Below are 25,112 nucleotides of genomic sequence, written 5' to 3'. Positions count from 1 at the left end.
TTTCAGGGATACTAACAAAGTCTTCAACACACTACCTTATATCTTATACCTTATATTTTAAGCCATATAACTTGGGTCTGTTAATATCAAAGGTCCATGATATTAAAGGTCCATGAAGGTTACCATCTTATAAATCGGAGGACGTCAACCTCCGGTCCGCAGCCCGGTAGCGGGCCGCAAAAGCCTCGGTAGCGGGCCACCGGCGTCCATGCCTGCCTCCCCCCCCCCCACAGCGAGAAGCTCACCAAGCCACGAGAAAAGCACCTGCCAAAGCGGCCACTTCGCTTGCGGCCCGGCTAGCTTCTTGCTGCTGGGGGGGGGGGGGGGGGGAGAGGCATGCGCGGCCGCCGGCATGCCTGCGGACACAAACGCACATGCGCGGAGCTGCCGCACATGCGCGTTAGCGCACCTGGTGGTGAAAGCGCACATGCCCGGCAGCTCTGTGCATGCACATTTTCAACACCAGGGGGCGCCAAGGCACATGCACGCCGCCCGGGCCGCCGGCTCTTCCTCACCCCCGAAGGCGGTCCTCAACCTTCAAAAGGTTGGGGACCACTGTTATAAATGATCCTATAAAATCATTTATAAGATAGTTACCTTTATGGACCTTTGATATTAATAGACCCAAGTTATATGGCTTATAATACAAGGTATAAAATGTAAGGTAGTGCAGGGGTAGTCAAACTGTGGCCCTCCAGATGTCAATGGACTACAATTCCCATGAGCCCCTGCCAGCAAATGATGGCAGAGGCTCATAGGAATTGTAGTCCATGGACATCTGGAGGGCCGCAGTTTGACTACCCCTGAGGTAGTGTGTTGAAGACTTTGTTAGTATCCTTGAAAAAAACAACAACAAAAAACAATTAAGAAATAATTTCAGTGATGAAGTTAAATACGAAAATGAGGTTTTATACCCAGGAACTCGTTCTATTGTTTGAATAAAATTTTTACCATCTCCGGCTTGAAAATTTCTTTCTTGTCTACTCATTTCGGGCTGACGGGTCGTCTCTGCTTCCACTTGTTGGCCAAGGCAAAAGAAAAAAAAATGCATTAGAGCCCTTTCTCCGGCAAGGAAAACGAGAATTCGGGCTCGTTCTGAAGTCAAGTTTAATCTCCTACGAAGTAGGATTTCTGTAACAAAAAAAAAAAACGGGACAGGGGAGAAGCACTCCCCCACACAGTGCCACCGACCCACTCCCTCCCCTCCCCTCCCCTCCCCCCCCAACCCCGTTCAGACGTCGTAGTTCGGATTCTTGCGCAGGATGACAAAGCCCTCCAGGATGGGCGTGACGGGCAGGTGCTCCTCTGTGGCCAGCTCCGCCCGCTCGCCGTGGGCCAGCAGGACAGGCGTCGTGTGAGTCTGAAAGCCAGTGATGGTTTTGGGCTTCCCAGCCTGGCCCACCACATCCACTGCCTAAAAGGGAGGCAGTCAATTAGAATCTGAGTGCCCCCCCCCCCGCCCCGACACACACACAAAGAGCAATCCCTCCCCACTGCCCACCTGAAGCCCAGGGCTTCATCCCCAGCTGGGATGCAAAGATACTCCTTTGCGAACCAGGGCTGCCTAAAGCAGGCAGCAGGTCTCCGGAAGAGAAACCGCTCAGCATACGGCGAGAGGACCCCCGGCTCCCCTTACCTGCCCCACTCTCACAGACACCGGCAAGGGGCGCAGCTCCTCATCGAAGGTCACCAGCATGCGCGGCTGCATGGCGGCGACAAGTCCGTACAGCACGTAGTGGGACTTGCCCAGGATTACTAGGAGAGAGCGGAGGACAAGATTCAGGGACTGGAGCGCGGTTTCCCAAACACAGTACCCTCGATAATATGGAGGCGTCGGGGTTTACACATGGGCAGCTGACCTGCCGTTTCCAGCTCCGAGGAAAGAGGAAAGAAAAAGTGTCGTTTTTAAAAAATCTATCTTTATTTGGGCAGGCTGACCTGCCCCCTCCCAAAATGGCCAATGATGGACCTGGAGAGTGCAGGTAGAGGAGGGGCCCAGGCCATTTAACCCTTTGATGGCTGAGGCTCCTCTCAGCGTGGCCGGGAGGCATGGCCAGTTGACATCCCTTCCTGGTACCTTGAAGACTGAAAAACCTTTCAGTGGTAAGTCCACAACGAAACAAGGCTGAGAAAGGCTGTTATCAGCTTAGCTCCCTTCCTCATACATGGAAGCCAGTGCTCTGTAATCCACCACGAAGAAGCTGTGCAAAGGAACAGCGCACTAGTGGTGTTCCCCGACTCCAGGGGAGGTACTTACTATTGCGCACGTCCAAGAAAGACACCAGGACGGTCAAGAGGCCTGCCACAGCCACCTGGCTCATGAGCTGCCGGTCACTGTGGTAGGGACAGAGGGTGAGGGTCCCCTTGCCGAGGTGAGTCAGGCCCTGCAAAGCAGAAAACGCATAGCAACGTCATGGACGTTGTCACCACCTATCAGGCCAAGATGCAGCCCATGACCTGAGCCACAGACTCTGGGAAGCTAAGCAGAGACAGCCCTGGTTAGGATTTGGATGGGAGACCTCCAAGGAAGCCTGGCGTCGGTACGCAGAGGCAGGCAAGGGCCAAGCACCTCTCTCAGCTTGAAAACCCTACTACAAGCGTGGCCCAACTGTGGCTCTCCCGATGCCCGTGGACTACAATTCCCATGAGCCCCTACCAGCATGGCAGGGGCTCATGGGAATTGTAGTCCACGGGCATCGGGAGAGCCACAGTTGGGCCACCACTGCAGCAAATAAATTCATTTCCCACTTGGTCTGCCCTCGCCTGTCACTCTGCTGCCCGTTCGCACCCGTCAGTGTTTAAGCCCCTGAGCCAACCTGAGTTACCTGAGCCAACCGCACCATGAAGAGGTTATTGGGATCCTTGGCGTGATACTGCGCCAACTGCCTTAGCATGGCTGCCAGACGGGCGTTGTTGGTGCCTGTGGAGTCAAGAAAACAGCGTCAAGGGGGCTGGGATGCTTAGCTTGGCCTCTGCAGCAGCTTCCAGCACCTGCTGGCCCTCCTTCGGCCCACCCCCAGCTGCCACAAGATCCCAGCAATTCAGGGCTGTGCCGGTAGTCGCAAAACGACCAAGAAAGAGCCAAAGATCAGTGGGGCTCTCTGCCCTCGATAAAACGGGGCCTTGAGGGCACAGCAAGGTTATTTTCAAATTCAAGGGCACTTTTAAAAAACAGAATGCAGTAAATCGCTGTTTCAGGCACAGCCCCCTGGGGACACGTAACTAGGGCCTGCTGACAGTGAAATTTTTAATCTCAAGGCACGTGAAGATTCCCCAAGTACAACAAGCTTGGTTAGTTCAGCATTTCAAATCTAGGTAGGAAACTAAAGGCAGTTGTATCCTGTACATTCAAAGCCATACTGGAGGGTAGAATAAAACATCTCCGTTTGAGGTTGCTATTCTACAAAGGCCTTTGTCCTCTCAAAACTCGGCAAGTCTGCCATCTGAGCAGTGAGGCTCTGTTCTCTAAAGAGGAGCACCCTATCGTACCCCCAAAGCAGTCAGTCTATCCAAACAGACCCTATAGGCCATCTAGTCCCACCCCCTGCTCAACGCAGGATCAGCCACAAGCATCCAGGAGAAGGATCTGTCCAGACACTGTTTGAAGACTGTCAGAGAAGGGGAGCTCACCACCTCCTCAGGCAGCCCATTCCATGGCTGAAATAAGACCTCTAGAATCCTAGAATGGGACGGGGCCATGCAGGCCATCTAGTCCCACCCCCTGCTCAGTGCAGGATCAGCAAGATATCAGGAAAAAAATTTTCACAGTCACAATTTTCACAACAGATAGTTCAGCAGTGGAATAGGCTGCCTAAGGAGGTGGTGAGCTCCCCCTCACTGGCAGTCTTCAAGCAAAGGTTGGATACACACTTTTCTTGGATGCTTTAGGATGCTTAGGGCTGATCCTGCGTTGAGCAGGGGGTTGGACTAGATGGCCTGTATGGCCCCTTCCAACTCTATGATTCCATGATTCTATGATTCTATCCCCCGAGATCCCAGAAGAGCCTTACCGCTGCCCACCATGCCCATGGCGAAGATGGAGTTGTAGGACACTTCTGGGTCGGCGTCGTGAGAGAACTTGCTGAGCGTATCCAGGATGTTCAGGCGGGGGTTGGAGACCGAGATGAGAGCCAAGGCCAGGGGCACAGCACGGCGGAGGGTCGGCTCCCCGTACCGTAGCTGCAGAACACGGATGGGAAAAGGTTTCAGTGCCCTGGCGCTCCATCAAGAGTGCTTTAGACTGAGAGCTAGCTTGCAGGCATATTTCTTTGGGGCCAGGGACCTGCAGCCGGTTGCCGTTGGTGGAGCTTGGTGCTCTCTGGGGAACGTATTCAGAAGGCCGGTCCCTTAGATACAACAGGTGGTTCGTGAGCTTCTAGCAGTTCACTGATGGGGCTACACAGGAGCGGCTGCATCAACCAGACAAGAGGCTCCCAAGTTTTTTGGCAGAGTGATCCACTTTTTAAACGCCTGGATTCCACTTTTATGCACCTTGTGACCCACATTGAGAAATACCGCCCCCCCCCAAGGGGGGGGGGAATCACAAAAAGACCTACTCTAGGCTTCACCTCCAAAGGCGTTTAGGTTATGGGGTTCTCCATACTGCGCAGCTTATGTTTTGGGGGACCTTCCTAGTCCATACTCTGTGTTTCGAGGGCAGAAAAAAATCCAGGGACCTGTGGGAGCGCTCAAGGTGTTTCTCAATACTCAGAAGTAGCTCTTGTCGAAGAACAGGTGGTTTAGTCTTACATGACACTAACATTTGCTAGCCGGGCAAGCTGATTTCCGCCTCTTGTTTACCAGGAGGGTAGCCAAAGCTGGCCAGAGGCACCGAGCAAAGGGGAACAGCCGGAGAGCTTTTGGCCCCCGGCTTTCAACCCGTGCCTCGGCACCTACGGCAGGGGTGGCAGAGGCTCATGGGAACTGTAGTCCATGGACATCTGGAGAGCCACAGTCTGGCCACCCCTTTGTACAGATGACTGACAGAAACGCCACTTTATGCAGATAGCCTTTACGCAGGGAGCCTTGCCTCACCAGGGCTGGACTGAGAGGCATTCCTGCTGTATGACACAGCCATGTGGGACCGCTCTAATCTCCTTCCCCCACCCCCTCCATGGATAAAGCACCGAACTCACCAGATGACCAAAGGTTCGCAGAGCCATCTCAGCCCCGATCTCTTCCCCCATGGCAATGAGCGCAATCCCCAACACTGCGACGCCCTGCAAGAGGAAAGAAAGAGGCTTAATTGAAATGGCAAGGCGCCCTGTGGCGTGGACAGAATGGGCCGCTCTCAATTTGGCACGTACCCCTCAAACATCTACCAGGCCCCTCCTTGTCAAAAAGAGGCCCCCAGACTACACTCTAGCTCTCCGGAAGATCAGAAGATGAAAACAAAATAGCCGCAGCATCAGTCTACATTTAACACCAAGTGCTGTATTAAATGCTTAAATATATCTATTTTAGATTTTAATTTAATGAACTGTTAATTACTGCCGATGTCGTTAATGTGCTGTAAACCAGGGGTAGTCAACCTGTGGTCCTCCAGATGTCCATGGACTACAATTCCCATGAGCCCCTGCCAGCAAACGCAGTGGAAGAGCATCTGCCTGGCATGCAGGAGGTCCCAGGTTCAATCCCTGGCATCTCCAGTTAAAAGGAACAGGCAGGAGATGGGAAAGACCCCTGGCTTGAGAGACCCTGGAGAGCCGCTGCCAATCTGAATAGTCAGTATTCAGGAGAGGGACGAGGGCTCAGTGGAGGAGCATCTGCTTGGCATGCAGGTCAACTCCTGTTTAATGGACCAGGCAAGAGGTGATCTAGAGGGCCTCTGCCAGAGACGCTGGGGAGCCTTCACCAATAGACAGCAGTGGCCTTGAGGGAGCAGGGGTCTGATTCAGCAGCGGGCAGCTCCAGAAGTCTGCCTCACCCTACCTGATGGGCCCCCATGTCAGCAGAGGTCTCCTTCTTCTCCTTATCCTTCTTCTCCTTCTTCTCTTTCTCCTCCTCCTTCTCCTTGGAATCGAAGTGCTCACTGCAGATATGAAGCAGCTGCTGGACCTTCAGCACGTTGCCGGAGCCTGGAGGGGAAGACGCACAAGTCAACAGGAGGTGCACCGCCAACACGCCCGGCTCCCACGCTGCCTCGAAAAAAATCCAAGCTAGGCCGAACCCAGACCTACCTGCATAGGCGCAGACGTCCACGAGGGTATTGGCGAAGCTGCGGAAGGGCTCCGACACAACCTGCAGCGCTGCCAGGATGGCCTCGATGGCCTCGCCTTTCCCTGTTGGAAGAAGGGGCAGCAGCTTATGAGGGCGGCCCAAAACAGACCCTCTCAAGACTTCTCGCAATGCCTGATATAAATCGATGGTACAGCCTCATTTGGAATACTGTGTGCAGTTCTGGCCCCCTCCAACAGATATTACGGCAGGGACTGGCCATACTGTGGCTCTTCAGATGTCCGTGGACTACAATTCCCACGAGCCCGATAGGAGCATGGTGGCAACGACTCATGGGAATTGCAGTTTTTTTGACATTGGAGAGCTACAGTTTGGCCACCCCTGTATTATGGCATTAGAAAGGTGCAGCAAAAGGCAAATAAAACAATTAAGGGGATGGAATAATTTCCCAATGAAGCTGGGGGTCTTTAGCTTGGAGAAACTATGACTGAAGAGTGACATGATAGAAGTTTATAAACTTACCCATGGGACAGAGGAAGCAGAGAAAGAAGTACTTTTTTCCATTTCTTACAACGCAAGAACTGAGGGGCATGCAATGGAGTTAGGAAGAAGAACTGGCTTTTATACTCTGCTTTTCACTACCAGGAGGAGTCTCAAAGCAGCTTACTATCGTCTTCCCTTCTTGTCCTCAGAACAGGCACTCTGGCAGCTGAGTGGGGTTGAGAGAGCTCTGACAGAACTTCTCTGTGAGAACAGCTCTATCAGGACTGCAAAAACCACAGACAGCTTCAAAAGGGGACTGGATAAATATTTGGAGCAGAGGCCCATCCGTGGCTATGCGCTGCAAGGAATAGATCAGGGGTGGCCAAACTGTGACTCTCCATATGTCTATGCTGGCAGAGACTCATGGGAATTGTAGTCCATGGACATCTGGAGAGCCAGACTCCGGCCACCCCTGGTATAGATGGAACACACTGTCAGATGGAATGATGCTGTGTCTTAATCCGAGACTCCTAGAGTTGGAAAGGACGTCCTGGGTCATCTAGTCCAACCCCCCACACAATGCAGGTCACTCACAATCCACTGTCACCTGCCACCCCCTTGAGCCTTCACAGAATCAGCCTCTCCATCAGATGACTATCCAGCCTCTGCTTAAAAATCTCCAAAGATGGAGAACCCACCACCTCTCGAGGAAGCCTCTTCCACTGAGGAACCACTTTCACTGTCAGGAACTTCATCCGGATGCCGAGACAGAATTTCTTTTCCATTAATTTCATCTTTTTGGTGCTTGAGGGGGCCACACTGGGAGGGCCTCTGGAGTTCTGGCCCTGCTGGTGGACCTCCTGATGGCACCGGGGTTTAGCCACTCTGTGACCCACAGCAATGGACAGGATGGGCCATTGGCCTTAACCAACGTGGCTTCTCTCATGCTCTTAACTTGCAGGTACCATTCAAGCGTGCGCGGCCAACTGTCACCTTTCCTGTTGGGCAGCCACTGACCAGCTCTGGGCTTACCTAGATGGTTAAGGCCTAGGCCGAGAGGCAGCCACCTGGCATACGTGTCCTTCAGCTCCGTCTCCGACTTCTCCATGATGGTTTGGAGGATGGTGGAAGTAACGTCTCCGTTGCATGAACCCACGGCGATCATTCCGCAGGCCAGGGCCGTCACACCTGCCACCTGGGGAAGGGAGTTCAGTTGGCATAAGTGCTCCTGGCATATGATATACTGCGGGTTGTTTGAGTGACCAGGAGTGGCCAAATCGTGGCTCTACAGAGCTCCATGGACTACAGTTCCCATAAACCCCTGCTTTTGCTTCCTAATATATGATGCACCCGATACCACTGCTCAGGTGTCACACCCTTACCTCCATGCTGGACTTGGAATCTCCCATTACAGGAAGCAGCAAGGTGAGGACGTCCTCTCGGTTGGAGCCGGCATACGCCAACCCTAGCCTGCGAGTAGAAGAAGAAGAGTTGGTTCTTATATGCCGCTTTTCCCTACCCGAAGGAGGCTCAAAGTGGCTTACAGTCGCCTTCCCATTCCTCTCCCCACAACAGACACCCTGTGGGGTGGGTGAGGCCGAGAGAGCCCTGATATTCCTGCCCGGTCAGAACAGCTTTATCAGTGCTGTGGTGAGGCCAATGTCACCCAACTGGCTGCATGTGGAGGAGCGGGGCATCAAACCCAGCTCACCAGATTAGAATTCCATGCTCCTAACCACTGCACCGTGATGACTCTCTCACAGTGCCACAGAGGCTATGTAAGATAGGAGTCCCCCAATGAGGCACCCACCGACCTCTTCTAGCTCCCCAGTTTTTTAAGAAATTGGGCTGGGGCAGGCAGGTCTTTCAGCATGGCTTCTGACTGGCCACTGAATATCTCACACACTTTTAACCACACTGCTTTGGTACCAGCTGCCACCACAGCACAGCATAGCAATCTTCTTTGCTGGACTGAACTTAAGCTGCTGGAACGGTTTTGTGGCCGGCTTCGTCTCCTGTGGGAGCCTTTCTGCAATGGCCATCTTGTGGCTGCACCCACCACTCTGTGCCAAAACTCCAAAAGTGACCACTGCCCACCCATAATGTATGACATCCCATGCGGAAGGAAAAGACAATTCCAGCGGGCCCTTACCCAAAGATGGCCCCGATCCTCATGATGTTGCTGTTGTGGAGGACGTAGTCAGAGAGCAAGGCAAGAGCTGGGTCACACTCGTTCCTCACCCCGGAGTTCACGATGCCACAAGCCAGGAGCGCCCCGGACTGCAGGACCAAAAACCAAAACAATATCAAGCTTCGCATCAGCCACGATCCTGGATGCCCGGCCTTGGCAAGGGCCCTGAACTAAGATGCTCTCCCGAAATGGAGAACGGGGAAGTTACCTGCACCAAAAGCACACCTCCGTATCATGAGCAAGAAACAGAGCCTCACCACAGCTGGGATCCGAGCTTCAGGCTTAAGGGGCTGAGGGACAATTCCTAACAGCTCAACGGGAGCGGCTCTGAAGCTACAGGAAAGGGCTGATCTCCTCGTTTTAAGTAGTTTTGACTGTTATCTTAACTGTTTTCATTCTATTTAAATTGTTTTAATCAAATTTAACTTTTAGGTGTATTAGTATTCTAATGTTGTGCGCTGCCCAGAGCCGGGTAACCAGGATGGTCGGCATAAAAATCTAATGAATTAAGCAATCAATCTTCTGCTGTAGACAGTTCGTCGTTGATTTGTAGCAAGGCTCTCTGCTCCTTTCCCCCCCAGCCTCCCCTTCCTAGATTTACTTATAAATACATGTATCACAGACCTACTTCTCTGGAAACAACCATTTATGTAAGACACTCAACAGTAACGGAGAATGAAAATTCCTTTGTTTGCTGGACAAAGTTACACCCTGCTTTCAAAATGTGTTCTTTGCTCAAACGTAAACACTGACAACTATCAACTTAGAATTGTAGAATCATAGAGTTGGAAGGGACCTCCTGGGTCATGTAGTCCAGGGGTAGTCAACCTGTGGCCCTCCAGATGTTCATGGACTACAATTCTCATGAGCCCCTGCCAGCAAACCCAATTTATATACAATCATGAACAATGGATCTCCATGCCATGAAAGAACACTTGCATAATTTAATGGTTGGGGGTCACCACAAAATGAGGAACACACAAAAGGACAGTGTCACAGCACCTGTGAGATGGCCTCTTTATTACTCCAGATGCACAAGAGCAATCTTTGTTCCATCCAGGGAATACACCTTTAAGCCTTCCTACGTACTGGGATGTTGAGAGTGTATTCCATCTTGCCTGTGTTTGGCCTTTTTTATAGTAACCAATAGAAGTGATAGGGATATAGCCCTGAAACCAAGGAGAACACTTCCCAAATGAATTAGGAAGTAATCCAGACCACTCCATGATAAAACTGCTTCTGCCAACATTCTCAGGAAGTGATCTGAACGGTCGTTAAATCATTGTCTAACAAAAACCTCAGTCACACCATTCGTCCAAGACAGCACTGGTTCTCGTGGGTCATGAATTAGCCTTGCCACATTAGAAGCCAGAGTTTGGGACTGCTCACCTTGATGTAGTCTTCGGAAGAATACAGGTACTTGTCAATCTGCGTGAGCCCTCCGTCGACATCCCATAATAGGATCATACCCAGCGAAGCTGCGGCACTCAGCATCCCTGCGGTATACAGGAAGAGACACGCCTTGGATCAGAGCCAAGCTGCAGCCCTGGCCAGCCCAGGACGCTGGCCACACTGACCAACCCGGTTCCTTTTGAAGTCTCTTGTAGGGCCACATGTGCCCGTGGCAGCCATTTGTGAAAGATGAATCGCCTCGAATTAAGCACTGGTCTTAAATGTGCCCCTAGACTCAAACACTGCTCACTTGAGCATAGCTACTGCTGTAACAGATCTTCAGCTTTGTGTGAATGGAAGAGACACAAGAATAGGACTACCACCATTGGATCCCATCCAGTTTGGCTCTGAATCAGCCAGTCAACCTGAGATGATGCTATTGGCCACGACTGTGCCCCAGAGCATTCTGGGATACCAACACTAACTGCACCTCTGTATTTGTGTACCAGGAAGCCGGAGGGAGGGAGGGAGGGAAGGAAGGAAGGAAATAACCTACTTGTTATCTCTATGACTATCCCAGCAGATGAGCACTACCAAACATGACCTGTTTTTGTACCGGTCATACCCACCGCTAGGTTGCCAGCCACAGTGCCCTCCAGAGATGCTTTGGCACCAGATGAACCCCAGCCTTCCTGACCTTCCCTTGCCAGACCCCAGGAATGGATCAGCTGCCCCCTTTCCCCACCTCACCGTGGTCCTTGTTCTTGTACAGCCATTTGTTGCCGTCGTCTGTCAGCAGCTTGTCCTGCCCAAAAGCAGCATTCACAAAACCGTTCACGAAAGATGAGGCCAGGTTCATGCGAGCAGAGTCCACCTGAGAGCCGCTACCGCCAAACCCTGCAGGAGGGGGAGGGGGATGCAAGAGAGGACCGGTCACTGTTGCCACGTGTCCAGGGCCTTGGGGACAGATATACTGCCCGAGGGTGCTTGGTTCGGCGTACAGGCAACCAACTGGCCACAGCCAGTATACCGCAAAACCCGTTTGGTGATCGGCTGACCGGAAACAGCAAGAAGCCTTTAAAGACACTGCCCTGGTTAACGTTGCTTTGGTGACTGCAGTGCAGTATACCAGCCCATCCAGTTAAGTGGCTGGAAGAGACTACAAGTGGCTTTCTCAACCAGGGTTCAGGAAATCCTGCGGTTTCTTGACAGCCTTGGAAGGGTTTCCCAAATGGGTGAGATTTAATTATTTTTAAATTTGTTAAATGCTTATGGGTGACATGACCATATATGGTCATGTCAACCCAACCCCTGTCCCACTCCCAGAATGGCCAATGATTGGCCTGGAGACAGTAGGAAGGGGAGGGGCCCTGGGTGGGCGTGGACACACCATTTCCGGGGTTTCTCAAAGCCTGAACCATGTTTTAAGAGATCGAGCAGATGGACATGCTGGAGGAACAGTAAAGAAGTCGAGAGAGTCTGCACTACAGGTATGGACCCGCTAAAGATGTCGAACGCTCTGGTCTCACACCACAGATGCAAACCCAGTGTCAACAGATTTCTTATTTAGAAAATAAATAAAATAAACATAAATAAATGTTCTCCCTCATTGCATTCACAAACTGCTTCGGAACCCTGATGTGGGGAACGCCAAGCTGGAAGTAATGCCTAGAAAAGAATGTTTTACTCCCCCACCCCAAAGAAGAGAAAGGAAAAGCCTGTCGCATTCACGCCTGTGCAAAGAACATTGCAAAAGACTGAGGCCACTGTATACCAGAAATATAGATGCGGGGTGCCTGTAGCCGGAACTGGCCTCCACCGTAAACGCAGCTTGTGAGCCAAACCAAGACTCGTGACAATGTGAGCTTGGTCTCCCAATAGATTTCAACCCAACCACGCCCCCATCGCTAGGACTTACGGTTGTTTTCTAGGTGAGTTTTGTAAATGTCATCTGGCACCTTGGGCTCCATGATGTCCAGCTGCAAGGAAAAGAAGGAGTTATGCGTCTTCCGTCACATGCATCGGACAGCTCCCCCGCTGACTATCCATTCCCAAGATGCATTTTGAGGCACACAGTAACTGCTAGGGTAAGCAAGACCGGCTCCCTTGCCAATGGGGATCTGAGGTTTGCTATGACGGTTCTGGGAGTCTCTTTTAAGCAAAGGTGCTCCAGGTGAGCCCAGCTAGTTCATGAAAGTTCTTCTGCTCTCTGGAGGCCTCGTCAAGCACCTTTCCCAGACACCTGGAGAAGCAGGCCATTGCCTCTGCGGCCAACAGCACTGCTTCCTCAGCACAGGACAAGCATCGATGCAGCATCGGAAAGGGTGGTTGCAGGCAAAGCCAAAACTCCTTCACTTCTACAAATTACTTCAAGGGTCTCCAGTCTTTTGGGGCACCCTTGGAATTCTGAACCAGGGGGATAGGCGCAGCCACAAAAAGGCTGATGCAGGAGGCGGAAGCCCAAATACAGGGGACGAGAGGAGCGATCTTTTAAAAATGTACTAGTGGTTACCTTGTTTGAACAGGATCAAGGAAGCGTTCCTGCCCATTGCTTCCAAAAGTATTATTGTGCTTCTACAAATAACCTGTTTGAAACAATCAGCATTCACCTCGACCCCTATTCTGTGCCCTCTAAAAGTCACCCTCCTAGCCCCATTCTAACTAAGTCACTTTCATGAGCCAACAGTGGCATCTGCCAACCACAGCAACCCCCAGGGGACTTACCTCCCGGGCCAGGGCCAGGAAGTTACTGTTGAGCTGGACATTGGACATGATTTCCGTGAGATCCTCGTACTCTTCCACGTCCTCACTGAGCTCCAAGAAGACTCCGTGTCGACCCAGCATGAAGGCCATCTGCTTTTGAACAACACTGTGAAACAGAGCAGGGAAGGTTTCAGAGGACAGTCATGTCGGCATGCAATAGAAAAGGTAGATTCCAGTCCAGTGGCACCTTTTGGGAGGGGCAAACTGGCTTCCAAGAGTCAATTTGACCAAGGAGGCTTTGTTGTTATGACTTTATGTATTAACAGCACTGTCTCGGGAGACTTAGGGTGGTTTACAGTAGAGTAAAACATAAAATCAGCACAAAAATATCAATGTAAAAAAAAAAACATTAAATTATAACATTAAAACAGGTCTTGAACAATTGCCCACTCTCCTATCATGGGGGAGAAAGTGGGTCCATACTGGGGGAGAAAAAGATCTCTTCTTGGTCAGCTCTCTCCACGCCAAACGGTCGGTCACAAACTGGTCAGTGGTTTCCCAGTGACCATTGTCTGCCTCCTGACTGGCCCATCAGCCTTCCAGGCTGCTCTTTCTCTGTTATCTGCCTTTGATGCAGTCTCTGTTGTACCATGTTCTTCCATGCTGACTCTGTTCCCCTTTCTTGCGAGGTCAACCAAGAGCCAACAGAAGATGATGGAATGGAAAAGGCCATGCTACAATCTTGAGGACGCCTTCCTGGAAGTAAGCCCCAACAAACAGGCCCAAGTAGAATTCGGTGTACAGCGTGTAAAGACTTCAGGCTAGGGTTGCCAGGACCCCTCCGCCCACCAGCAGAGGATGCCGGGGTACGGTTGCCAGACCCAGGATGGGAAACTGCTAGAGATTTGGGGATGGAGCCTAGAGAGGACAGGAACCACAGTGGGGTATAATGCCATGGAACACCAAAAGAATCATAGAATAACAGAGTTGGAAGGGACCTCCTGGGTCATCTAGTCCAACCCCCCATGCCTAGGCAAATAATGGCTTATAATAAATCATTTCAGCAAGAGTCGTGCTCCAAAATCTTTCCCTTCAATTTATTGATTGAACAGCCCGATAGTCACAAAAGCCTGAGGGATAAATGTAGGCTAAACTGCCATGAAACTCAGCATATTTGGGGAAACTCTTCTTGGGAGTGTGTGGAAAAACTTTGTTTTTGTATGAATTAACAACTGAGAAAAGTCTGTTGACAGAAACGATCATCTTGATGATTTGTTGTGAACACTTCCAATAAAATTGAAAAGGAGGAAAAGCAATGGTTTATTATAACTTAAGCCATTATTTGCATAGGCATTTCGCTTGGTGTTTAAATATCTCTGTGCAAACCCTTTTTTCTTATATTACAGGGATAGTCAAACTGCGGCCCTCCAGATGTCCATGGACTACAATTCCCATGAGCCACTGCCAGCGTTCACTGGCAGGGGCTCATGGGAAATGTAGTCCATGGACATCTGGAGGGCCGCAGTTTGACTACCCCTGTTACATTATTTATAATGCTATGGAGTCCACCCTCCAAAGCAGCCCTTTTCTCCAGGGAAACTGATCTCTGGAAATGAACTGAGATTCCAGGGGATCCCCAGGTCCCCCCTGGGCTGGCATCCTTGCTTCAGGCTTGCAGTGTCTGTTCCGGCCATCACGTTTTCATCTCCTTCCTTCCCTTTCCCACAACCCTCAATCCCCCGGACCTCAGTGGAGGCAGCTACACTGGATAAAGGCCCCACGTACACATCTTTGCAGGAGATGAAGATGTTCTCTGCCAGCTCCATGTCGTTCAGCATGAGGGCCAGGCGCAGGGCCTCCGGGTATCGGTTGAACTTGCGGAAGATGCTGAGGGCGCAGCGGAGAAGGGCAGAGTTTTCCGGCTCAGGGACGTAGCTCACGCAGCTTTGGGAGAGACAAAGAAGGGACGGAGTCTGGTTAGTGCTCACACTGCGGTCAAACTAGCCCATGAGCTCTTTGACAAAGCCAGAGCTCTCCCACCCCATCTACCTGCTTGCTGTGAATCAGAGAAAGCTACACTGACAATACCATAAACAGCTGTTCTCAGGCAGCAGCAAGAAAGTTTCGTATTACACCACAGGAAATGTCCATACCGGCTCTGCTGGGTTGGGTCAGCCCTCTGCAGCCCAGCCCAGATTCTCCAGCACAAGCAATTCGCTACCTTCCACCCACTTCGATTCAAGTTCAGCAGCACCCTAGAAGCCAACATGGCTTTGTTGGCAGGAGCTGTCAAGAGTCAAAGGTTCGTTCACTTGAACGATCACACCCCGGCGATCTCGCTGGTCTGTAAGCTAGCTCTTCTACAGCAGAGCCACACGGCAGCTCACTCAAACTGCCTTCCATCGGGTTAGGCACCACCATATAGGTCAGAAAATTTCTGGCACAGACATTATAGCAATCTTCAGCTGGGGGTGGGGAGGAAGGGGAGGGGCCTTATCTGATGTCATGTGGCGCATATGTTGGCCTCAATCAGAGGTTTACCGGTTTACCCAGGCTTCCTCTTTCTTACTGTTGAGAAACTCGTAACACTTTCTTTGGGCTTTGAGATCGCTCAGAATGTCATTGGGAAGCATAGCTGTGTACCCAGGGCCCCTCCCCTTCCCACCCCCTCAAGGCCATCATTGGCCATTGAGGGAGGAGGGGGCGGGTCAACATGACCACATGTCATATCACTGAAAAATGTTTAGTAGATTTTTAAAAGATATAAAAATTAATTAACTTTCACCCATTTGGGAAACCCTTCCAGGGCCATCGAGAAACCTCAGGGTTTCACGAAAGTTTAGTTGAGAAAGCCGAGGTTACCAAAGGAGTTTAAACATTGTGCATTGTACAAGACACAGGAATTCACTTCCCAGTAATAGGAACAACAGGGGCCTGAATAGCCAGGTTTGCTCAGCTCCAGGCTCCCAGATCACAGCAGCAGTTCACATCTCCTGGGTGTAGACACAAACACACACACACACACACACAATCTTGGCCTAGCTCTCCCACCTGGTCAGGTAGAGACAGACTTTGGCGTAGGCGTTGTCATCGATGTATTCCTCCAGCATGTCCATCTGCTCGATCTCCATGAGCAGGTCGCAGGCCTCATGCTCAGCGTTGTGGGCCATGTTGTAGGGCACAATCTCCTTCACCAAGGTCAGGAGCGTGTCCCGCTGAGACTTGTCCGCCTCGTCTATCTCCTGCCACTCCTTGGCCACCTCACCGGCAAGGTGCCTGCAGAGACAGAGGAAGCACGGAGTGTCACAAGGGAGCCTCGTCAAACCCAATGCTAGGGGGACAAATTTAGCAGGGTGGAAAGCGACAGCAAAGCCACTGGGCTTGATCCCAATGGACAACTTCTCATAGGCCATCATGTGGGCAATACTGCTACAAAAACACTGTTTTCCAAAGAGGACAAGGATGTGTGCTCGGTAGTGGTTTGTCTTTTCACATGTGGTGGCCTTGTAAAATAGTCAGAGCCTTTTGGACTGAAATACATGAGGAATTATGAAGATTAAGTTTCCATTAGACCCCAAATCTATGTTCTTTGGGCATTTCCCCTGTCAATTCACCAACATTGGCAAGAGAATTTCTCTTTCATGCGGCAACCGCAGCCAGGCTTCTAGTCGCCTCGAGATGGAAGCAATGAAAAAATGTTGATTACTGTTGGACTATTGATTCTACTTTTTGTTCTTTTTCCTTACACGTAAAACTTCATAAATTCACGTTAGATGGACAGCGACTGCCTCAAAAGATACTTTGCAATAGTAAAGTTAAGTAGCTACGCACATGGAATTGGTGGGAGAGAAAGCAGGGGGGGCTGGAGGGATCGGATTACAGGGGGAAAGTAACTTTAATCAGTTGTGATCCTCAATCTTCTAAGAAGCCACTGTGCTTCAAAATGAAGAGCCACACATTTGGCGCTGGTAATGGCTTATGAACAGACTGCAAGATGGGTTCGAATAAAGATATTCCCTGGGCAAAGAATGATCTAGCCAGAGAAACAGCAGCTGCCACAATTACTCTTTGGCTTATCCGAGGCGGCCCAACTGTAGCTCTCCAGATGTCCATGCTGGCAGGGGCTCAGAACCCACACCTGAAGAGCCCCAGTTTGGCCAGCACTGGCTTCAGCCAACACCAATTACATGTGACTAACTCCAGCACCGTGTAGCCAGGTTATGCTAAAGGCATCTGAAGCAGGCATGCGGGTCATGGGCCACAACACTGCACGTATGTATGCATGATTTAATTGATAGCCTGCCACTTCCATAACTGGTTCGTGCTGGGTGACAAAATTATAAAACCCCACTGTAAATAAAATCCCTCCCCATAAAACATAAAAGCCCCATGCAACCTGGCAGCAGAATAAAATGCCCTCCCTGCCCCCACTCAACAGGAGACGTAGAAGCGGCTGGGGGGGGGGCGTTAATAAGGAGTGACGTGATGACCCCATAACTCATTAGATAAGAACTCAGGGCCATTATTGAGGCTTCTCTGGGCTCCCTGAAGGAAAAGCTGGACATCATGGAAGTCACTAACCCAGGGAATGCCAAACTCTGGCTCTCCAGATATTCATGGACTCCAGTTCCCATGAGATCCTGCCATTTGGTCATGCTGGCAGGGGCTCCTGGGGAAATGGAGTCCATGAACATCTGGAGCACCACATTTTGGTCACCCCTGCACTAAACGGTAAGAAAAATGCTTCCGGGTTCCAGTTTTAACATTAGCTTCTTACCTGACGTATTCATGCCCCCACGAGGCCAGTGGCTCCTGGGACCCAACCAGCCGATATTTCAGACACTCTCGCTCTCCGCTCATGGTCATGGCCAGAACAGAGATTATGTCCGCTGCAAACCGCTGTGGGAAGAAAGACGCTAGTTTGCTATAGCTGGACAGGCTGCAACCCAACCCCCACCCACTCAGCCCCAAGTGCTCATTTGGGTCAAGTGGCTTCCGGACTGCATTTCCCTACATCAAGGGTCCCCAACCAGGGGTCTGCAGGCGTCCCAGAGGGGTCCCTCCTGCCTTAATGGACTCAGCCACAGGCTACGGAAGCAGGTACTTCCACTGCCCCCCCCCACGTGAGTTCTCAGAGCTCCTAAGCCTGGGAGGGGACAGAGCCTGCACGCCTACTCCCAGCTTCCTGTCTCTCCACCCCTCGGTCCTCCTCCAGCCTGCCTGTTAAGATGGGTGATGTCACTTCCAATGACATCTCACTTCTGAGGGTGTGGCAGGGAGGCGTGGCCAGCTGATATCACTTCCTGGGCTCCTCAAAGCCTGAAAAATTATTTTAGTATTATTGAAAAAGGCTGCCCCACGTGGTAATTCCTCTGTAAGCTGAAATGGTCGGTAGCTTTTTCAAGCCAACAGAATGTCAAATGCCTCTTGGTTGGGATCCTTACTCTCTCAAGCAACCCCCATGGAGCCGGCTTAACTGTTAAGCCCTCCTATTACAAAGCTGCGTGCCGAGAGGATTCCTCTCCCTCACCGTCAACCTGTATGGAATCCACGATAGCCAGAGAGAGAAAGGCAAGACTGCAAGGGAGCAACTGGGCCAAACCTATGCCAAAGATCTCAGCGTGTATACCTTGTTCTCCCCAGGAGCCATGTTCTCGTAGATCTCTTTCAGCTTGCCGTAATGGGGCCGCAGGAACTTCAAGGGCTTGGGCACAGAGGTCATGGAAGTGGTGGATGAACGGATCTGCCTCCGCAGCTCCTCGAGGGCGGGCCGGTAGAGGGACGTGTCGTGCTCCTGCACAAGCCAATCAGCTGGTGTCAGACAAAAGCCGCCTCCCTCCCTTCCCCTATTTAAACTGCAGGATCACCTATCCCATAGCACAGCATATCTCCCTCAGGTTGGTGATGGCTACTCATTTAGAACTCAAACTGCAAAGTTTAAGCATCAGATATATTTATCTGATATATTAGGCGTCAGATATATTTATTCATTTATTAGATTTATATAGGCCACTGCTCCTGGACCAGATGGCTTACAGCGGCTAACTGTGAGAGCCCATTTTAAAGGGATATTAGAAATTTAAAGTCAATTGATTTGGAAGAAGAGTTGGTTTCTATGCCTTGCTTTTCACTGCCCGAAGGAGTCTCAAACAGGCTTACAATCGCCTTCCCTTTCCTCACAACAGACACCCTGTGAGGGAGGTGGGGCTGAGAGAGCTTCTGACAGGACTGCTCGATCAGAACAGCTGTCAGGATGCTCAGTGGCGTCTCGTTTCTATTCGATCTCCGTGAGCTAACGTTCAAAACCAGGGAACTTACCCCCAAGCGCTCCACGAGCATCTCCAGCTCATCCTGCAGCTGTTTGTCCTCTTCTGACTGTAAAGAGTTCGAAAAAGGGTGAAAACTCCAGCCTCTGGGAAAGCCTCAGATACCAGACAACCTACAATTCTTCAGTGGAAAACAGCAAGAGTCCAGGAGCACCTTAAAGGCTAAAATTTGTGGCAGGGTATGAGTTTTTATTTAGTTAGTTAATTGATAGACCGCCCCTCACAATGGCCATCTCAGGGTGGTGTACAGATAACCAGTAAGAACAAAACATACAATGAACTTTTAACAGTGAGAACAAAGCATAACATTCATAGAAAATGCTGATTTTATGAATTCAGGCAGATGGTGAGTGGGTGGGCAGGAAAGGATCTGCCAGGATCTGCTTTGTCTCTTGTGGCCCTTCCTTACATACCCAGGGAAATCCTGATCGCCACTGTGGGATGGGAGGTGAATTCCCTCCAGGAATGACCCTGGAGGTCCCTTCAAACTCTATGATTCTACGATTCTAGCTAACAACATAAAAAAACCTCCAGAGCACTGTACAGATAATTAACTGCCACGGTTAACAGAGGAGAGACCAAGAGCTTGGGGACAACGAAACAGTAGTTGCCTGACAGGGATGTGACCAGGCTTCAGGGAGACCCCGTCACTAGCCATCATCCCAAAACCTGGTGGAAGAGTTCTATTTAGCCGGCTCTGCAGAATGGCTCGGGCTCCAATAGAGCCTTGATCTTATTGAAGAGCTCATTCTACCAAGTTGGGGCTATGTTCAAAAAGGCCCTGGCTCTTGCTGAGGCCAGGCAGATGTCTTTGGGGCCAGGGATCACCAATCTGTTAGAGAGGATGGAGCAAGTCTCTCTTCCGGAGAATACAGGCAAACAGATGGTCCTTGAGGTATGCAGGATATGGGCCTTGAAGGTGACTACCAGTGCCTTAAGCCTGATCCAGTAATCGATTGGTAGCCATTGTCACTGCTCACTTCTTCACAGAACCTCCTGCCCTGTCAGAGATTTTGTTTGTCTTTAAGGAGCTATGGGACTCTTGCTCTTTTCTAATGTTACACAGACTAACACGGCTGCCCATCTTCATCTCTACAGTTCCTTAACTATACTCCCAAGTGCTCTACATCAGCATATCCCCACCCTGTGGGATGTGAAGTCTGCAAAAGTGGGTTCCAGGCTGCCACATTACTGCTTTTTAAAAACTCTTTTTTAAAGGAGATCACCATACTAAGTAAATTTGGACTTGCAAGTTAGCTTACACCAAAGGTTGGGAAGATGGCTCGATAGAGAGACGCAATACCATGTGTGCAATGAGGCAGCCATGAAAGGCCCCTTGTCGTTTTGACTGACCCGGCCCTTCTCACGAAACATGCTGCCAAGTACAAAGCCGAATAATTGGATCAGACAATGTCAAGGATTTCTAAACCATGCTGAAGTTTCTAAACATCTCTGACTACCTTCCTTGTGTGTCACATCAAGAGACTGACGGACCTTAAAATAAGATGCCCATTTAACTGTAGAGAAAGAACCCGTTTATTCCATCCTCCTTCCTACATGGCTGTTTCATTTGCCGTCACCCAAATTCTGCAGGCTCAGAGAGAATGTCGTGGTCCTTTGATCATCCACTATGCCTCATGGCCAAGTCACATCTTAACTCAGAGCGCCCAAGTTCCTACTTAACAAAGCCTGAGTCCAGTAGCATCATTACAACCAGCTAGGTCTAATTCCAGGTATAAGCTTTTGTATGCACTGATTAGAGCCTCTTGTGGGGCAGAGTGGTAAGGCAGTGACATGCTGTCTGACTCTGCCCATGAGGCTGGGAGTTCAATCCCAGCAGCCGGCTCAAGGTTGACTCAGCCTTCCATCCTTCCGCGGTTGGTAAAATAAGTACCCAGCTTGCTGGGGGGTAAAACGGTAATGACTGGAGAAGGCACTGGCAAACCACCCCGTACTGAGTCTGCCATGAAAACGCGTCACCCCAAGGTTGCACAGGGGAAACCTTTACCTTTTTTTATGCACTGATTGTTCTTCAGATACACTGAATGTATCCGAATGTATTTCACTGTATCTTTAGAAACGTGCATGCACAAGAAAGCTTATGGCCAGAATTCAGCTTTGTCAGTCTTCAAGGCACCACTGGACTCCAAGTTTGACCTGTTGCTTTAGCGACCCACCTGAGCCTATCATAGAAGTCTATGATGCACACTTCTTCAGATTGAGTTAATATCAGGGAAGTCTGATATTAACCCACATGGAATGGGGTATGTGAAGAAGTGTGCATGCATACAAAAGCTTATGCACAGAATAATACTTTTGTCGGTCATAATGGTGCAACTTGGCTCACGCTTTGTTTCAGTGTCTCAGACTAACGCAGCTGCCCACCTGAATCTGCCTTCACGGAAGGCACGCCATTAAGCCACATGGAATGGGGTATCTGAAGAAGTGAGCCTGAACATGAAAGCTGAACCCCAGAATGAAACCGGGCTGGTCTCAAGAGTGCAACTTGGCTCGCACTTTGTTCTCGTGCTTCGGAGCGACACAGCTGCCCCCCTGAATCTGCCTTCATGGACGGTGCCATGTTAACCCAGATGGAGTGGGGCACATGAAAAAGTGTGCAGGTACACCAAAGCTCATGGCCAGAACTAAACCAGGATGGTCTTCATGGTGCCAGCGGACTTCGTTCTCTTGTTTCAGACCATCACGGAGACCCACCCGAATCTGTCTTCAGAGAAGGCACCACCTAGAAAGGAAGCCCTAACCCAGGGGTAGTCAAGCTGCGGCCCTCCAGATGTCCATGGACTACAATTCTCATGAGCCCCTGCCAGCGTTTGCTGGCAGGGGCTCATGGGAATTGTAGTCCATGGACATGACTACCCCTGCCCTAACCTAGCAGCCTGAGACCTGCAGCCGCCCTTTGGAAAACGGACCCTGGAACTCTGGCTGGAACTCTCCCCGTCCGCCGCGCTCTGCACATGCCCAGAGGGCCCCGCGAAGCCCGAGAGGCGCCAGGCCCGCCCCCTGTGCCGGCCTTCGGGCCTGGCGGTGACTCAGCGCGGCGGCTCCTGCTCGTGCTCACCAGCTCCTGCTCCTTGTCCGCCGCCGTGGCGTTGGGGTCCTTCTTGTCCTTGCTCCACGGCCCCGACTGCTTGTCGTCCCCGGACCCCGGGCCCGCCGCCGCGGCCGACTGAGACCGCCGTTGACTGCCGCCGCCGCCGTCCTCCATGGCCGCCCGCTTCCTCTCCGGCGGAGGCAAACTGACGCACCGCGCAGGCGCACCCGCGGACGCGGGGCGGGGCCTCGCTGGGCCAATCGGCGGCGGAGGAGGCGGAGGAGGGATGCGCGCACGCCGCGTGACGTCACGCGCCGGGCGGAGTGGAGGGAATGGGACCAGGCGGGCGAGTAAGGCGGAGCCACGGAGATGGGGCGGGGCTGCCCGCAGGGGCGGGGCGTTCACTCCAGACGGGAAAGGGAGCTCTGTGCTGCTCTCTCGGGCTCAAGGCGGGTAGTCGGAGACAGGGGGATTATAATATATGTATTTTACATATACATATGTAGCCATATAGACACAGGCCCCTTAGAAATCTCCATTAAATGTATATATGTATATATACATACACACATATATTTGATTATATATATAGGAATCTGATTTTATTGTATGATTTGTCCAAATTTTTTAATGGGGTTATGGGGTGTTTATACAGATAAGTTGTAACCCGCCACGAGCCGGTTCAGGAGTGGCAGGTAATACACCTATAATAATAATTAATATTATTAATAACATACATACATACACACACACACACATATATGCATACACACACACATATATATATATAGTACAATAAATGATTGTGTGGTTTATATATATATAAACCACACACATGTGTTTCTTTCTATATATGTAGCCATTATTATATATAATACACACTTTCTTCCACAAGGAGACCTGTGCAAAATGTCAAATTAAGGAATTCATATATAGGTTATAAATTGTTATATATATATATATATATATATATATATATATATATATATATATATATATATATATATTTATAATTATAATTATAATTATAATGATATTGATATATAAGTGGTATATATGTGTGCTGAATAAGGAATATGTTTATTTCCCTGTGAATGCCTTATTCAACATGCATTCAAGTGGGTCTGAAGCAACAGAACACCGTTTGTGTCCGGCAGGGCCTTTCTGCAAAGTTTCATTCGAGGTGTCTACTTTCGTATGAACACACGCTTCTTCAGGCATACGGAAATCGCCAGTCCGTACTTACAGGTAGAGAGTGAATTAGCAGTGAAACAGCATGGTGATATCCACCAGCAGGGGTTGTCAAACTGCGGCCCTCCAGATGTCCATGAACTACAATTCCCAGGAGCCCCTGCCAGCATTTGCTGGCAGGGGCTCCTGGGAATTGTAGTCCATGGACATCTGGAGGGCCACAGTTTGACTACCCCTGTCAGGAAGGACAGGCTATAAAATAAAATAGTTCTTACAATTCTTACAAGGAAGATATCCTACAGACCCTGAGAACAAACATGGACACGCCAGGCGTATTAGGCTGCCCTTTGTTTATTTATTATATTTATATACCGCCCTCCCCGGAGGCAATTCCAGGGCAAAGCCAAACTCAAGGAACAAATCTATCAAATCTGGGGATAAATGGGCTGATGCAATCCACTGGGACCCTGTCACCATGCTCCCCCAGTCTCCCCTCAAGCACGGAGGTGTCAAGTGTCCGTGTAGAGTTGTGTCCCCAGAACAGAGAAAGACGTAGCATTCTAAATGACATTACATTCAACTATTCATTACATTACCTAGAATCCTAGAGTTGGCCATACAGGCCATCTAGTCCAACCCCCTGCTCAGTGCCGGATCAGCTTCAAGCACCCAGGATAAGTACCTGTCCAGCCACTGCTTCAAGACCACCAGTGAGGGGGGAGTAAGTGACAACCTTTCAAATACTTATAGATAGCAATCCTGTCCCCTCTCAACCTCCCCTTCCCCAGGCTGCACATCCCCAAGTCCCTCCGCCTTTCCTCACAGGGCTTGGTCCCCAGGCCCTGGAGCCTCCTTATCACTCTCCTCTGTACCCTCTATGTTCTGCCCATGTCCTTTTTGAAGTGAGGCCTCCAGAACTGCACACAGGCTTCCAGGTGTGGCCTGACCAATGCTGAAGCCCCTCCCCACAGTTGTATTCCACACAAGCAGGAATTGAGGAGAACCTGCAACTCATGTGTGACCTACACATCATACACAGGGTAGGAACCACTGGCCCAATCTGTTGTTTTTACATTTGCCTGGGGAATATGGGGAATGAGCCTCTTGTGGCACAGAGTGGTAAGGCAGCCGTCTGAAAGCTCTGCCCATGAGGCTGGGAGTTCAATCCCAGCAGCCGCCTCAAGGTTGACTCAGCCTTCCATCCTTCCGAGGTCGGTAAAATGAGTACCCAGCTTTCTGGGGGGTAAACGGTAATGACTGGGGAAGGCACTGGCAAACCACCCTATATTGAATCTGCCATGAAAACACTGGAGGGCGTCACCCCAAGGGTCAGACATGACTCGGTACCTGCACAGGGGATATGGGGGGGGGGATATGTAAAGGCCCCAGCTCTGGGTGACAATTTTCATCCCCAGGATCCAAAGAAGAAGAGTTGGTTCTTATATGCCGCTTTTCTCTACCCAATGGAGTCTCAAAGCAGCTTTCATTTGCCTTCCCCACAACAGACACCCTGTGAGGGAGGGGAGGCTGAGAGAGCCCCGATATTACTGAAGAAGAAGAGTTGGTTCTCTACCTGAAGGAGTCTCAAAGCTGCTTC

General features: G+C 50.6%; 1 protein-coding gene across 1 annotated transcript; it reads right to left on the bottom strand.

Moving 5' to 3' along the window:
- Nucleotides 1–1,090: 1,090 nt before the first annotated feature.
- On the bottom strand, nt 1,091–22,541 carry PSMD2 (proteasome 26S subunit ubiquitin receptor, non-ATPase 2). Its single transcript, XM_077348222.1, has 21 exons — nt 22,352–22,541; nt 19,265–19,321; nt 18,576–18,740; nt 17,724–17,845; nt 15,998–16,222; nt 14,732–14,890; nt 12,968–13,112; nt 12,162–12,222; nt 10,994–11,140; nt 10,241–10,347; nt 8,813–8,940; nt 8,043–8,130; nt 7,693–7,855; nt 6,180–6,281; nt 5,932–6,077; nt 5,136–5,219; nt 4,011–4,179; nt 2,826–2,920; nt 2,258–2,384; nt 1,637–1,755; nt 1,091–1,414 (listed from the first exon to the last, which is right to left on the bottom strand). The coding sequence occupies exons 1-21, from the start codon at nt 22,496–22,498 to the stop codon at nt 1,232–1,234; spliced, it is 2,739 nt and encodes a 912-aa protein (XP_077204337.1). The 5' UTR covers nt 22,499–22,541; the 3' UTR covers nt 1,091–1,231.
- Nucleotides 22,542–25,112: the final 2,571 nt, after the last annotated feature.

The sequence above is a fragment of the Paroedura picta genome, chromosome 8, assembly GCF_049243985.1.
Source record: "Paroedura picta isolate Pp20150507F chromosome 8, Ppicta_v3.0, whole genome shotgun sequence".
NCBI classification, from domain to species: Eukaryota; Metazoa; Chordata; class Lepidosauria; order Squamata; family Gekkonidae; genus Paroedura; species Paroedura picta.
The sequence above is the reverse complement of the archived record's forward strand: the minus strand, read 5'-3'. Positions and strand labels throughout refer to the sequence as shown.

What these genes read in the sequence shown, in the direction of transcription:
- PSMD2 (XM_077348222.1), bottom strand. Translation starts at nt 22,498, where the DNA reads ATGGAGGACGGCGGCGGCGGCAGTCAACGGCGGTCTCAGTCGGCCGCG. An exon ending in AACTCACCTAGAAAACAACC is followed by an intron (nt 11,141 to 12,161) that starts GTAAGTCCTAGC and finishes CCCCTCCTGCAG; the next exon opens with GGTTTGGCGGTAGCGGCTCT. An exon ending in GTACAAGAACAAGGACCACG is followed by an intron (nt 10,348 to 10,993) that starts GTGAGGTGGGGA and finishes TGTATACCGCAG; the next exon opens with GGATGCTGAGTGCCGCAGCT.